The 14,045-nt window shown below is 42.3% G+C and overlaps 1 protein-coding gene across 6 annotated transcripts in view; it reads left to right on the top strand.

Annotated features, from left to right (window-relative positions):
- LOC308580992 (vomeronasal type-2 receptor 26-like) overlaps positions 1–14,045 on the top strand; it is a 66,023-nt gene that overhangs the window by 36,595 nt on the left and 15,383 nt on the right. For all 6 annotated transcript variants that reach the window (XR_014004861.1, XR_014004862.1, XR_014004863.1 and 3 more), the window contains exon 3: positions 11,011–11,238. Coding sequence is in view for 3 of the 6 variants with exons in the window: in XM_081183390.1 (XP_081039516.1) it covers positions 11,011–11,238 (228 nt within the window). In the remaining 3 variants the exon portion in view is untranslated. The remainder of the gene's footprint in view (positions 1–11,010; positions 11,239–14,045) is intronic.

Here is a 14,045-nt window from a genome sequence, read left to right on the forward strand (position 1 = left end):
TAACCAGCAGAAGTAACAAAAGCAGGGTTCTCTTTTTCCGTCTTGACAGCTTACTTGACAGCTGTCAAACTCTTCAACAGGCTCTCTCACGGGACGCTCCCGGGTCCGGGGGGGGGGTGAAACCTCAGCTCCCAAAATTAGTCTTTTATCCTCCAGTAAGAATTCTTGTAATGTCAAACCGTGAAGTTAAGGTCTTTTACAAAAAAAGAAAAAAGAAAAAAATTCTCTCGACCTTAGCTAGCAGGTCCTTTGCTTTAAGTTGTTTACAAAGAGGGGGGGCGGACTTCCTTTTTAACCCTTCCCCGCTCGTTCCTAATTCAACAAATTTTTCTTTTAAAGTCCAAATTTCCGTACTACTCACGGGTTGTTGCTTTAGAGTCCAATTGTTCAAAGGAAAAAGTCAGCGCTCTCCGACAATGGCTTGCGGCTTCACTCCGCAGAAGAAGCAGTACTCTCAGCACCGCGCCGCACCCCGTCCCTGTTCCGAAGCCTTTAAAAAGGCTCCTTCGCAGATTGGGGGGGCGCAAATGGTGCCCGCCGAGTCACCACGCTCACAGGCTTCCCCGCCTGTGATTTTTAAGGGTCCCCGCCTCACCGCAGCGGCAAGACCCGATCCTGCAGAGCCGATTCCCTCCGGAGCTCGGAGGGAATCCGCCATTAATCGATGGCGCTAACCCGGAAGTCTCGATCAGTACAGCTTTAGTGTTAGTCTTCACTTGTAACTTTTCTAAAATATTAATTATGTTCCTCGTATTATCAGACAGGTGTCTGCCCGGGAGAAAGCCCGCTTGGTCTTTATGAATTACTTCTGCTAACACCCTTTTTAATCTTTTAGCCAAAATATCTGCAAAAATTTTGTAATCCACATTAAGCAGTGATATGGGGCGGTAATTCTTAAGCTGTGTCTTTTCGGCCTCTATTTTTTTTTTTTTATAAAATTTTTTATTGCGTTTCTTTCCATAGGTTAACAGATTAATTTACATAGCAACATACAAGAAACATTTTTTTTTTATATATGAAGAAAAATAGAAAAAAGAAGACAAAAGTTAAATATCATCAAATTCACTTTCTTTTAGACCTCCTCACATCCTCTCAACATTGCTTTCATTATTCTAACCAGTTCAGCAATTTGTTATCTTGTTTCACGTCTTATTGTACCTTTGAGTTTATTATGTTACCAATTTCGAAAGTTTGTAATTTGTTTTCAAGACTTTTAATAAACATAATATTTTGTTTCTAATTTATCTCGTTTTTTTTTCATCATTACTTACTTTATCATTTACTTAGATAAATTGCAGAAGCGTGACGTTTCTTAATCGTGCACAATCTTAACATTCAAACAACTTATAGTATTTTTGCAAATAGTCCTTAAATTTTTTCCAGTCTTCCTCCATTGTTTCTTCGCTCAGATCTCGGATTCTGCCAGTCATTTCTGCCAACTCCATGTAGTCCATCAGCTGCGTCTGCCAGTCCTCCAGTGTGGGTAAATCTGGTGTCTTCCAGAACTTTGCAATAAGGATCCTTGCTGCTGTGGTTGCATACATAAACAAGGTTCTATCCTTCTTTGGCACCTTCCGGTCCACCATGCCCAGAGGAAAGGCCTCTGGTTTCTTAGAGAAGGTATATCTGAATACCTTTTTCAGCTCATTATGTATCATTTCCCAAAAGGCCTTTACTTTCGGGCAGGTCCACCAGAGGTGAAAGAATGTCCCTTCTGCCTCCTTGCATTTCCAACACTTATTATCAGAAAGATGATATATTTTAGCCAACTTGACTGGGGTCATGTACCACCGGTATACCATTTTCATAATGTTCTCTTTCAAGGCACTACATGCCGTGAATTTCATACCGGTGTTCCATAACCTTTCCCAGTCCTCAGACATAATGTTGTGTCCTACATCCTGTGCCCATTTTATCATAGCAGATTTAACTGTCTCATCCTGTGTGTTCCATTTAAGCAGCAAGTCATACATCCTCGAAAGTACCTTAGTCTTTGGTTCTAGTAACTCCGTCTCCAGTTTCGATTTCTCCAACTGAAAACCCACTTTTTTATCCATTTTAAATACCTCTTGAATTTGAGCATAATGTAACCAATCTCGCACCTTACTTTTTAGTTTGTCCTGGCTTTGGAGCTTCCAATTATCTCCAACTCTTTCAATCAATTCCCAATATTTTGGCCAGTAGGCCTCCATATTGGGCCTTTTTTTAGAAATCTTGGCTTCCACTGGTGATAACCACCTCGGGGTCTTACTTTCTAATAAGTCCTTGTACTTCATCCAGACGGCAAAAATTGATTTTCTGACAATATGGTTTTTAAACAGTTTGTGAACCTTCGCCTTGTCATACCACAAGTATGCATGCCAACCATACACATTATCAAACCCTTCCAGATCTAGGACATCGGTGTTTTCCAACAGAAACCAATCCTTCAACCAGCAGAAGGCTGCAGCTTCGTAGTACAACCTTAAATCCGGCAGGGCAAACCCCCCTCTTTCTTTTGAGTCAGTTAGTATTTTAAATTTTATTCGGGGCTTTTTGCCCTGCCAGACAAACTTAGAGATATCCTTCTGCCATTTTCCAAAACATTCCATTCTGTCCACGACCTGAAGGGTTTGAAATAAGAATAACATTTTTGGCAAAACACACATCTTTATAGCTGCGATTCGGCCTGACAAGGTAAGTTTCAATCTTGACCAAATATCCAAGTCTTTTTTAATTTCCAACCAACATTTTTCATAATTATCTTTGAAAAGGTTTAAATTTTTAGTGGACAAGGATACCCCCAGGTATTTCACTTTTTTAACCACACTTAGCTCTGTCTCTTTCTGGTACCCCTCTATCTCTGTAGGTGTCAGATTTTTGACCAAAACCTTAGTTTTTTGTTTGTTTAGCTTAAATCCCGCCACCCGACCAAACTCCAAGATAAGTTCCAGAACTCTTTTTGTACTAGATTCTGGCTCCTGTACTGTCAAGACTAAGTCATCTGCGAAAGCTTTCAGTTTGTATTGTTTCGCTCCGACCACTATACCTTGCACCAACTGGTCCTCCCTGATCATATTCAGCAATACCTCCAGAACAGAAATAAATAGCAGAGGGGATAGAGGGCACCCCTGTCGTGTCCCTTTTTCAATTTGGAGTTCCTCCGATACCACATTGTTCACTATCAGCTTAGCTTTTTGCTCTGAATAAATTGCTTCTAGTCCATTTTCAAACCCCCGTCCCACTCCCATCCCTTTCAAGTTTTTCTTCATAAACATCCAAGAAATGTTGTCAAATGCTTTCTCCGCATCAATGAAAATTAAGGCTGCCCTTGTGTTTCTAATTCGCAACAGCTCCAATATATCAATAATGTTCCTAGTGTTGTCAGACATGTGTCTACCAGGGAGAAAGCCTGCTTGGTCCTTGTGAATTACTTCATTTAATACATTTTTAAGTCTATTCGCTAAAATGTCTGCAAATATTTTGTAATCCACATTCAGGAGTGAGATGGGACGGTAATTCTTAAGCTGGGTCTTTTCCCTTTCTGATTTGGGTATCAATGTGATGAATGCTTCTTTCCACGTTTCCGGTGCCCTCCTCCCCTCCATAATCTGGTTACAAACCTCCAACAACGGTTGTATCAAGAAATCCTTCAAAGTCTTATAATATTTGGAGGTGAGTCCATCCGGGCCTGGAGATTTGCCAAGTTGCATATTTTGAATGGCACCTTCAATTTCCTGTTGAGTTATTTTGCTGTTGAGAATTGATCTTTTGTCTTGACTTATTTTGGATAGTCCATTTGTCCTCAAAAATTGGTCTATTTCCGATTCTTTCTGAGGCCCCTGTACATAAAGCTCTTTGAAGTATCTGTGGAAGCACTTTCTTATTTCTTCTGGTTTCTGAACTATTTTTCCTTGAATCTCCAAGTTTGTAACCGTGTTTAACTTTTGTCTTTTTTTCAACTGCCAAGCTAGCAACTTTCCACATTTGTTTGCTGATTCAAACGATCTCTGCTTCATTTGTTTAATTTTCCATTCAATCTCTTGATTGATCAATTTCGAATATTGTGCTTGATGGAATTTGATCTCTCTTAGCACCTCTTTTGACTTTGGTTTGGTTCTCAGCTTTTTCTCTCCTTCACTTATTTTCTCTAGAATTTTTTTCCTTTTTTCCATTCCAAAATTTTCTCTTTATTGTATTCTGTTGTATCAGAAACCCTCTCATTACAGCTTTACTTGCGTCCCAGATTGTTCTTTTCTCCACCGTAGTGTTCAAATTTATTTCAAAATAGTCCTTTAGGGTTTTTTGGGCCTTCTTAACAATCTCTTGATCTCTCAACAAGGTGTCATTCATTCTCCATCTGAAGGATCCGGTTGGGATAAGTCTCAATTCCATTTTCAAAGCGTTATGGTCGGAGCAGGTTTTTGGGCAGATTTCCACTTTTCTTGTTTTCGGTGCCATCCCTCTAGATATCCAAATTTGGTCGATTCGTGTCCATGACAGATGGGCCTCAGAAAAGAAGGTTCCTTCTTTACCCAAGGGGTTCCTTGTCCTCCAAATGTCAATCAAGTCCATATTGTCTGTCATTTCAAAAAAGGTTTTAGGAAGTCTGCCGTCTGTTGTTAAGTTTTGATTTTGGGATTTGTCCATATTTGTTGACACCACCCCATTCATATCTCCCATCACAATAATGTTAGAATAATCCAGATAGTCCATCATTGTCTCATGCAGCTTCTTGTAAAATTCTGATTTTCCATCATTTGGCGCATAAATTCCTAATATCAAAATCTTCTCTCCTTGTGTTTGAATTTCAATTGCGAGAGTTCTTCCATGATCATCTTTAAATAGAAATTTTGGTGACAGGTTCTCCTTTGCATAAATTACAACGCCTCTTTTTTTAACTTTGTCAGATGAAATAAATTCTTGGCCAAGTCTTTTATTGATTAATACTTTCCTGTGGAGCCTAGTCACATGTGTTTCTTGGAGGCATATTACGTCCAATTGTTCTTTTTTTAGGATATGAAATATCCTCCTTCTTTTTTCCGGAGAATTCCCGCCATTTATATTCCAACTAAGTAGCTGCAGAGACATCCTGTTCTAATTAAGATGTTCTTAGGGTGAGGTGCCTTCCTTTTGCTCAGATCCCGAGGGTGCAGGCGTTAGCCCGCCTCCAGGCAGTATTGGTGTTGGTAGGGTTGGAAGCCAATCTGTTCCTTTTTGGAGATCTTCTCCGTGGTCGTGAAGGAACTTTTGGTTATCTTCAGGTGTTCTAATTTTGACCTTCCTTTCTTTGTAGGTGAAGGATAATCCTTGTGGAAACTCCCACCTATAGGGAATTGCGTTGTGTCTCAGCAATTTTGCTAGTTCTGTATAGGTGGCTCTGAGGTCCAACAACTGTCTCAGAATATCTCTGTAAATTTCCACCCTTTTATCTTGAATTTCAATTGCTTTTTTGAAGTGAAGACCTAGGATCTTATCTCTCTCTTCCTTTGATCTTAAAATTATCAAGCAGTCCCTGGATCTGTCTTTCCTTACCAATCTTCCCAGTCTATATGCCGAGACAATCCTGAAATCTGTATCCTCCTTTAACCCCCAGAACTTCGTGAATTCCTGCGTCAAGTATCCAATCAGGTCTCCTTGCTCGAGTTCCGGGATGCCTCTCAATTTGATGTTGCTCTCGCGATTTTTCAGTTCCACCATTGACAGATAAATTTGTTGTTCACCCACCTGTTTGTGCAGGGGCTTGACTTCTCCTTTAATTTCTTCAACTTCTTTTTGTAAAGCTCCCACTTTCTGAATTGCTTCTCCAGCTAATTCCCGATTTTCCGCTGTTGCTCCTTGCAAATTCTCTATAGCTTGCGTGTGCTGGGAAACTTGTTCAGTCAATTTTTGAATCGAAGAGGTCGCCTTATCTATTTTCAAAGACTGGTCGTCCACTTTCTGGTTTAAACTTGATAGTTGCTCCAATATTTGTTTTAATAATGTATCTGACCCACCTGCTGCCATATCTTCTTCAGTGGACTTCTCGGTTATTTCCCCTTCCCTCTGAGACACCAGTACAGCTGGAACCGACGATCGGCGTCCTTGGGTCAGTGTTGTTTGTACAAATTGTGTTGGTTTTCTTTCTTTTTCTTTTTCCTTAGCCTCTTTAGATTCCTTAGCTTTAGATGCTCTTGTTCTCCCTGCACCACTCATTACACATCTGTCAGTGTTCAAGGTCAGATTGTCTATTGTTCCATGGGAGAGACAAATTCAGAAGTAAACAACCAGTGAAGTGGAATTCAAAACAAGAGTCAGTTCCCAGGATTTTATAATCCGAAAGCCCTGTAGGGGGAGTGCCACCAGGTTTCAAAGACAAAGAAGGAAGTAATCCGCCATTAAAGTTCCAAATTATTTCAAATCAGTAAATCCAATAGTCCAACAGTCCCTTCAAAAACTCAAAGTTTCCCAAAGCACCTTTTATAGTTCAACAAAGTTTCACAAGAGGTGCTTGCAACAGTATCCCATCCAATCTTTTCTGCTCAAATGTAACAGTTACGTTCCAGCAAAGTTTTTACAACTGTTTCCGCAGTTTGACACAGTCTCCCTCTCTGGCAGCCCGACGATCTGGCTCCTTAAAAATACAGCCCGAAGAAGAAAAAAGATAGGAGGAAAGTCCCCATTTACTACTTCTTTTAGTCAATGTCCATTTCCACCTTCAGTTTAAAAGAACAAGCAGATCTGATAGCACGAAAAAGTTAAAGCTTCCCACAGTCCCGTTTCAAGCGCTTTCCGCTTTTTAAAGCTTTGCTTTGATCTTGTCAGCAATGTCGGAAGACGGACTTCCCTTTTCTCGTCTCCCGCTTTCAGCCGAATTTAAGAAATTCTTTGCCAAATTTTAAACCCCTTTACTCACGGGTATGTTACTTGCAGTTTGGTGTTGATTTTAGGAAGAAGGATCAGCGCTCATCTGTAACAGCCGCGCGGCTTCACTTCCGCGGAAAGAGCGATGAACTCACAGCACCGCTACCCCTCCTTCACTCCGGGTCTCCTTACGGGGTCCCTTCTGTGTTTTCAGAGCAGCTTCTGGTGCCCGCCGAGTCCCACGGCCACGGGCTCACTCTACCCGTGGTTTATCTTGATGGGTCGTCGCTATGCCGCAGCGAACGACCCTTTTCCGCGGAGCCCCTCTTCAGAGAACGAAGAGGACCGCCATTACAGTTTCGCGCCGCCCCCGGAAGTTTTCGGCCTCTATTTTTGGTATTAGTGTAATGTAGGCTTCCTTCCACGACTCTGGCGCCCTTTTCCCTTCCAAAATTTCGTTACAGACTTCCTTTAGAGGTTGTATTAACCATTCTTTCAAAGATCTATAGTATCTTGAAGTCAGTCCATCTGGCCCTGGAGATTTGCCCAGTTGCATACTCTGGATAGCCCCTTCTACTTCCTGGTCCGTTATTTTATGGTCCAGCATTAATTTATTTTCTTGGGAAATTTTCTGTAGTCCATTTATTTTCAGGAATTTATCAATGTCCACTTCATTCTGCTTTTCTTGTGTGTATAGTTGTTTAAAATACCTCTGAAAGCATTTTCTGATTTCCACAGGATTCTGTACATTCTTTCCTTCCACTTCCAAATTCGTAATAGTATTTAATTTTTGTCTTTTTTTCAGCTGCCAGGCCAGCAATTTCCCACACTTATTTGCTGAATCAAATGTCTTTTGTCTCATCTGTTTAATCTTCCATTCAATTTCCTGGTTCATCAATTTCATATATTGTACTTGATAAAGCTTTATTTCTTTCAAGATCTCCTGAGACTTTGGTTTTTCCCTCAGTTTCTTCTCTCCTTCCTTTATTTCCCCCAAAATTCTTTCTTTTTTCTCATTTTGCATTCTCTTCCTAATTGCATTCTGTTGTATCAGGAATCCTCTCATAACGACTTTACTTGCATCCCAAATTACTCTTTTTTCCACGGTCGTATTCATATTTATCTCAAAATAGTCTTTCAAAGTTTTCTGAGCCTTTTTAGTAAATTCATCATTCCCAAACAAAGAATCATTCATCCTACATCTAAAGGAACCAGTTGGCATCAATTTCATTTCCATCTTTATCGCATTATGGTCAGAACAGGTCTTGGGGCATATTTCCACTTTGCTAGTCTTTGGGGCCAACCCTCTAGTTACCCAGATTTGATCAATTCTTGTCCATGTCATTTTAGCCTCAGAAAAGAAGGTTCCCTCTCTTCCCAGAGGGTTCTTCACCCTCCAGATATCGATTAAGTCCATGTTTTCAGTCATGTCGAAAAAGGTTTTTGGTAGTCTTCCATCTTTGGTAATTGTTTGTCTTTGCGCCTTATCCATATTTGTAGATACTACACCATTCATGTCCCCCATCAAAATCATGTTATAGTCCATATAGTCCATCAAAATTTCATGCAGCTTCTTGAAGAATTCCGATTTCCCTTCATTAGGTGCATAAATGCCTATTATCAAAAAATTTTCTCCTTGTGTTTGAATTTCAATTGCTATAAATCTTCCTTGTTCATCTTTAAAGATAAATTTAGGTTGAAGGCTCTCCTTTGCATAGATGACTACACCTCTTTTTTAAACTTTGTCCGATGAAATAAATTCTTGGCCTAGTTTTTTATTGCCCAATAGCTTCCTGTGTAACCTTGTCACATGAGTTTCTTGTAGACAAATCAAGTCCAATTGCTCTTTTTTCAATAAATGAAACACTCTACGCCTTTTTTCCGGAATATTTAGACCATTACAATTCCAGCTCAGAACCTGCAATGCCATCCTGTGGTTACATTGATATTCCCCCAACCGCTCCCAGAGTTTGCTCCTCTTCTGAGGGTGGTACCGTTGGTTCTTTAACAGGAGAATCCAATCCAAAAGACAATGCCGAAATGTCCAGGAGGCCTTTACCTGGTGACGTTCTTTTCCGTGTTATTTGCTCCAACCCTCTGTCTGATTATCTCCTTTCCAATGTAGTTGAATCTATTCCAGTTCCCTTCTGTAGGTCTTCTTCGTATTTGTACAAAAACTTTATTTTATCTTCCAGAGATCTTATTTTTATTTTCCTTCCCTTGAAGTTGAAGGAAAGGCCTTGAAGGAACTCCCACCTGAAATTAACTTGGTTCCTTCTCAGGAGATCAACCAGGTCCTTATAATCAAATCTCAGGTCCAAAAGATGTTTTGGGATATCTTTAAAAATTTCCACCTTTGATTGGTGAATTACCAAGGCGTTCTCGTAGTGCCAACTTAGGATTTTATCCCTTTCTTCTTGTGATCAGGCAGTCCCTTATTCTGTTCTTCTCCTTTTCCCCTCCTCTTCCAAGTCTGAAGGCTCTCACAATTTTAAACTGGTCTTCTTGCAAATCTAGGTCCCAGTGAGCTACAAATTCGTTCGTTAGATAGTCAGTCAAAGAGTCCTTTTCTAGTTCAGGTATTGCTCGAATCCTCAGGTTTGTCTGTTTCTCTTTAAGCTCAATCAGATAACAACACCTTGTGATCTTCTACTTGTTTTCGCACCTCAGGGACCTCTGTTTCTAGTTGTGCCACCTTGGCTTCAACAGTGACGATCTTTTCCTTAACCTCCTCTGCAGTCTGTCTAGTTAAATTAGATTCCTTGACTAGTGTCTCAATAGCTTCTGTATTAGAATTAACTTTTTGCTCCAAACTTTTTATAGTTTGTTCTGAACTTTTTATCGATTGTGTGTTCTGGTCCAATTTTTTGTTCATTTGTTCCAAGGAGTCATTTATTTTAGTCAAGGCAAGTGCCAAAACATCTTCCGAAGTCATTCCTTCCTTTGGTTTAGTGTGCATTGAGGCAGTTGCAGAGGAGGCAGAGGAGGCTGGACGGCCAGAAACAGATGTTCTCCGAAGAACTTTCCCAGACCTTGTTGTTCCCTGTTTCTCTTTCTCATCAGCCATAACACTCAAGGCCCCAAGGTCAAATTCAATCCCCTGGCTTTATTTTTCAAAGTTGGAAAATTCCACCCCTTATAGCAATTTCAAAGTCCTCCTCTAGGGGAGATGGCTACTCTTTATCTTCTTTTATTTTTCCACATTGCAATTGCCAAATACAGTTGCCAAATGTAATTGCAAAGTACACCAATATTATTTGTATCCAGGCTTAGCTTTAGTTCAAATAAAGGTAGTTGTAACTTTTAAACCAGAAGGAAAAGTAGTTGAGACAGTGTGTCACTCTAGTTTCACTTTTCCACTTGTAAACAGCAGTCCAAAGTACATCTATTTTAATGGCTGCTAGTCCCCAGGATCCGAGTGGTGGAAAATTAACTTCTCAACTCTTTTTTCACAGATGAATAACAACCAAAAGTCCTCCCCCTTTTTCTTCTCCCTCCAAAAGGGGGTTCACTATTTCAACTTAAAGTTTAAAGTGTTAAAAAACAGTCCTTCAGGCTTTAGATTAAGCCCAATTGCTTCCAACTATTTACAAAGAAAGGAAGGCTGAATTCCTGTTTGGCACCTTCCCTGTTTGTAATCCAATTCGGTTTTTAAAGGTCTAATTTCTTCTCTTTACTCACGGGTCCTTATTTTAGAAGTCCAATTGTCAGCAGGAAAAAGTCAGCGCTCTCCGACGATGGCTATGTGGCTTCACTCCACGAAAGTAGCAGTCAGTTCGCAGCACCGCGCCGCTCACCCCGCTTTACTCCGGAGCCCCCAGAGGGGTTCCCCGCAAGCAGGGGAGGCGCTCCTGGTGCCCTGCCGAACCCCCACGTTCCCAGGCTTCCACCGCCTGGAATTTCTATCGGGTCCCTGCCTTCGCCGTGGCAGGAGACCCAGTTTCCGCGGAGCCCGTTCCTCCGGTCAGAGGAACTCCGCTATTCATCGCTGGCGCTAACCCGGAAGTCCACCTTTCCCCTTCATTTTTGGAGGGGAAAAAGTGCGTCCTATGGGGCAAAAAATACGGTATATTGGGAACATTAAATAGAAAAACCCTCCATGGCCACTAGGTGCCTAGATAATATGTGAACCACCTGGGCTGAAACAGCCAACTTTCTTAAATGCTGTGATCTTCTCTGTCATTCTAGTTTCACCGTTTCCTGAGTGATTTTCAGTTCTACAATGCTTCTATGGGTGGAGCATATTTAGATGAGAATGGGGACCTGACAGCTGATTTTGATGTGGTGAACATTGTGATGCTTGCCAATGACTCCCTTCACGTAGGGAAAGTTGGGAGTATGGAGAGAGAGGGATCCGCAGACGTAAAATTCACCATTGATCAGGATACCATCGTGTGGCCCCTTTGGTTTAATAAGGTGGGTTAAATCATTCAGATACATTTGACTATGATGCAAAAAGAAAAAGGAAACAGAGTATATTGGATTGAAAGGGGCTTTTACTTTTGTAGGAAGAGTCACTCCCACTTCAACTCCCAGGAGCATATTTATGAATTTAATATTTTTTGCCTCAACCTGCATCACTTCACACTTGTTTGCTTTGAATTACATTTCCCAATTTATTGCTTAATCCATCTACAGATTGACTATTGTTATTTAATATTTTATTGGCAGCCACCCAGCGTGGCTGGGGAAACACAGCCAGATGGGTGGGGTATAAATAATGAATTATTATTACTATTATTATTATTATTATTATTATTATTATTATTATTATTAATCACTCAAGTTTGGAGAGGTTCTGTTGCAGGACCATTTGGATCCCTTCCAGTCGGGATTCAGGCCTCATCATGGGACTGAAACTGCCTTGGTCGCACTGGTTGATGATCTCCGGCGGGCTAGGGACAAAGGTGAGAGCTGTTTCCTAGTTCTGCTGGATCTCTCAGCGGCGTTTGATACCATCGACCATAGCATCCTTCTGGACCGTCTTGAGGGGCTGGGAGCTGGGGGCACTGTTATACAGTGGTTCCGCTCCTTCCTCCTGGGCCGTGTTCAGAAAGTGGTGGTGGGGGATGAGTGTTCAGACCCTTGGGCCCTCACTTGTGGGGTGCCTCAGGGTTCTGTCCTCTCCCCCATGCTTTTTAACATCTATATGAAGCCGCTGGGAGAGATCATCAGGAGGTTTGGGCTGGGTGTTCATCAGTATGCGGATGACACCCAGCTCTACCTCTCTTTTAAATCAGAACCAGTGAAGGCGGTGAAGGTCCTGTGTGAGTGTCTGGAGGCGGTTGGAGGATGGATGGCGGCTAACAGATTGAGGTTGAATCCTGACAAGACAGAAGTACTGTTTTTGGGGGACAGGAGGCGGGCAGGTGTGGAGGATTCCCTGGTCCTGAATGGGGTAACTGTGCCCCTGAAGGACCAGGTGCGCAGCCTGGGAGTCATTTTGGACTCACAGCTGTCCATGGAGGCACAGGTCAAATCTGTGTCCAGGGCAGCTGTTTACCAACTCCATCTGGTACGTAGGCTGAGACCCTATCTGCCTGCGGACTGTCTCGCCAGAGTGGTGCATGCTCTGGTTATCTCCCGCTTGGACTACTGCAATGCGCTCTACGTGGGGCTACCTTTGAAGGTGACGCGGAAACTACAACTAATCCAGAATGCGGCAGCTAGACTGGTGACTGGGAGCGGCCGCCGAGACCATATAACACCGGTCTTGAAAGACCTGCATTGGCTCCCAGTACGTTCCCGAGCACAATTCAAAGTGTTGGTGCTGACCTTTAAAGCCCTAAACGGCCTCGGTCCAGTATACCTGAAGGAGCGTCTCCACCCCCATCAGTCTGCCCGGACGCTGAGGTCCAGCGCCGAGGGCCTTCTGGCGGTTCCCTCACTGCGAGAAGCAAAGCTACAGGGAACCAGGCAGAGGGCCTTCTCGGTAGTGGCGCCCGCCCTGTGGAACGCCCTTCCAGCAGATGTCAAAGCGATAAACAACTACCTGACATTCAGGAGACATCTTAAGGCAGCCCTGTTCAGGGAAGTTTTTAACGTGTGACATTTTACTGTATTTCTGGTTTTTATGGAAGCCGCCCAGAGTGGCTGGGGAGGCCCAGCCAGATGGGCGGGGTATAAATAATAAATTATTATTATTATTATTATTATTATTCTGTTGCAGGTCTTCACAATCTATTTTTGTTTAAAATTCCCTGAACAATTTAGTAAATGTAAAGTTCAATCCAGTGCAATCCAGTCAAATCCAACTATGGGATGTGGCACTCATCTCTGCTTTCAGGCCAAGGGAGCTGGCATTTGTCTGTAGACAGATTTTCTGGCTCATTTGGGCAGACTGACTAAACCGCTTCTGGCGCAACAGGACACCAGAGCGTACGGAAATGCCGTTTACCTTCCCACAGCAGCAGTATCTATTTATCTACTTGAACTAGTATGCTTTCAAACTGCTAGGTGGCAGGAGCTGGGAGTATTGGCTCCAGTATTATTGCATAGATAGATATACCTGTGGGAAGGTTTACTTTAGCAGAGTTAAAAATCCCTTAGAATCCCTCTATAGGAACACACACACAAATCTGATTCATGTAATATAAAACTATTTTACTCTCAGATTCATTCAGGTTTACAGAAGCGTACCTGAAGGCAGGTTTAGGTTACATAACAGGCAAATGAACTATACCAGAGGGAAGTTGGTCCTAAGGTGACTGCAACTCAGCAGTTATCTTTGAAAACTACCAGCAACCAGGGGGGGGGCCCACTAGGGGCGCCTTGGAAGATGGCCGACAATACCATCTATCTGGTTCACACGAGGTAATTAGAGGCTGATTATGGGGAGTATATCAGTCTCCCTCGTCTTCCCAGGGGGTGGGAAGATGCTGTACTCGCCCGCGGTTGTCCATAAATCACCCCCGAGTTCGAAAGATGGAGGGGGTGGGGACACTGGGCGGAAAGCCCTTGTGCGAGCTCTGGAACTCCCGGACGCTACTTTCAGGAGCGAAACTAGTTGCGTTGTTTAAGATAGAGAAAAATTGTTGAAGTAAATGCACATGCTTCGAGCAAGGTCAGGAGTGTATTATCTGCTAAATAAATCTACCACTGAGAAGATTGAGCGATGGCACGGAATGAACAAAGGATTACATCAAGGAAGCACAGCCATGACGGTATGTTGAATGGAGCGGAACTTTCTTCTTTTTCAATATTATTTACCTAACAACGCCCCC

This window comes from Podarcis bocagei (genome assembly GCF_964188305.1).
Source record: "Podarcis bocagei genome assembly, chromosome: 2".
Taxonomy (NCBI): Eukaryota; Metazoa; Chordata; class Lepidosauria; order Squamata; family Lacertidae; genus Podarcis; species Podarcis bocagei.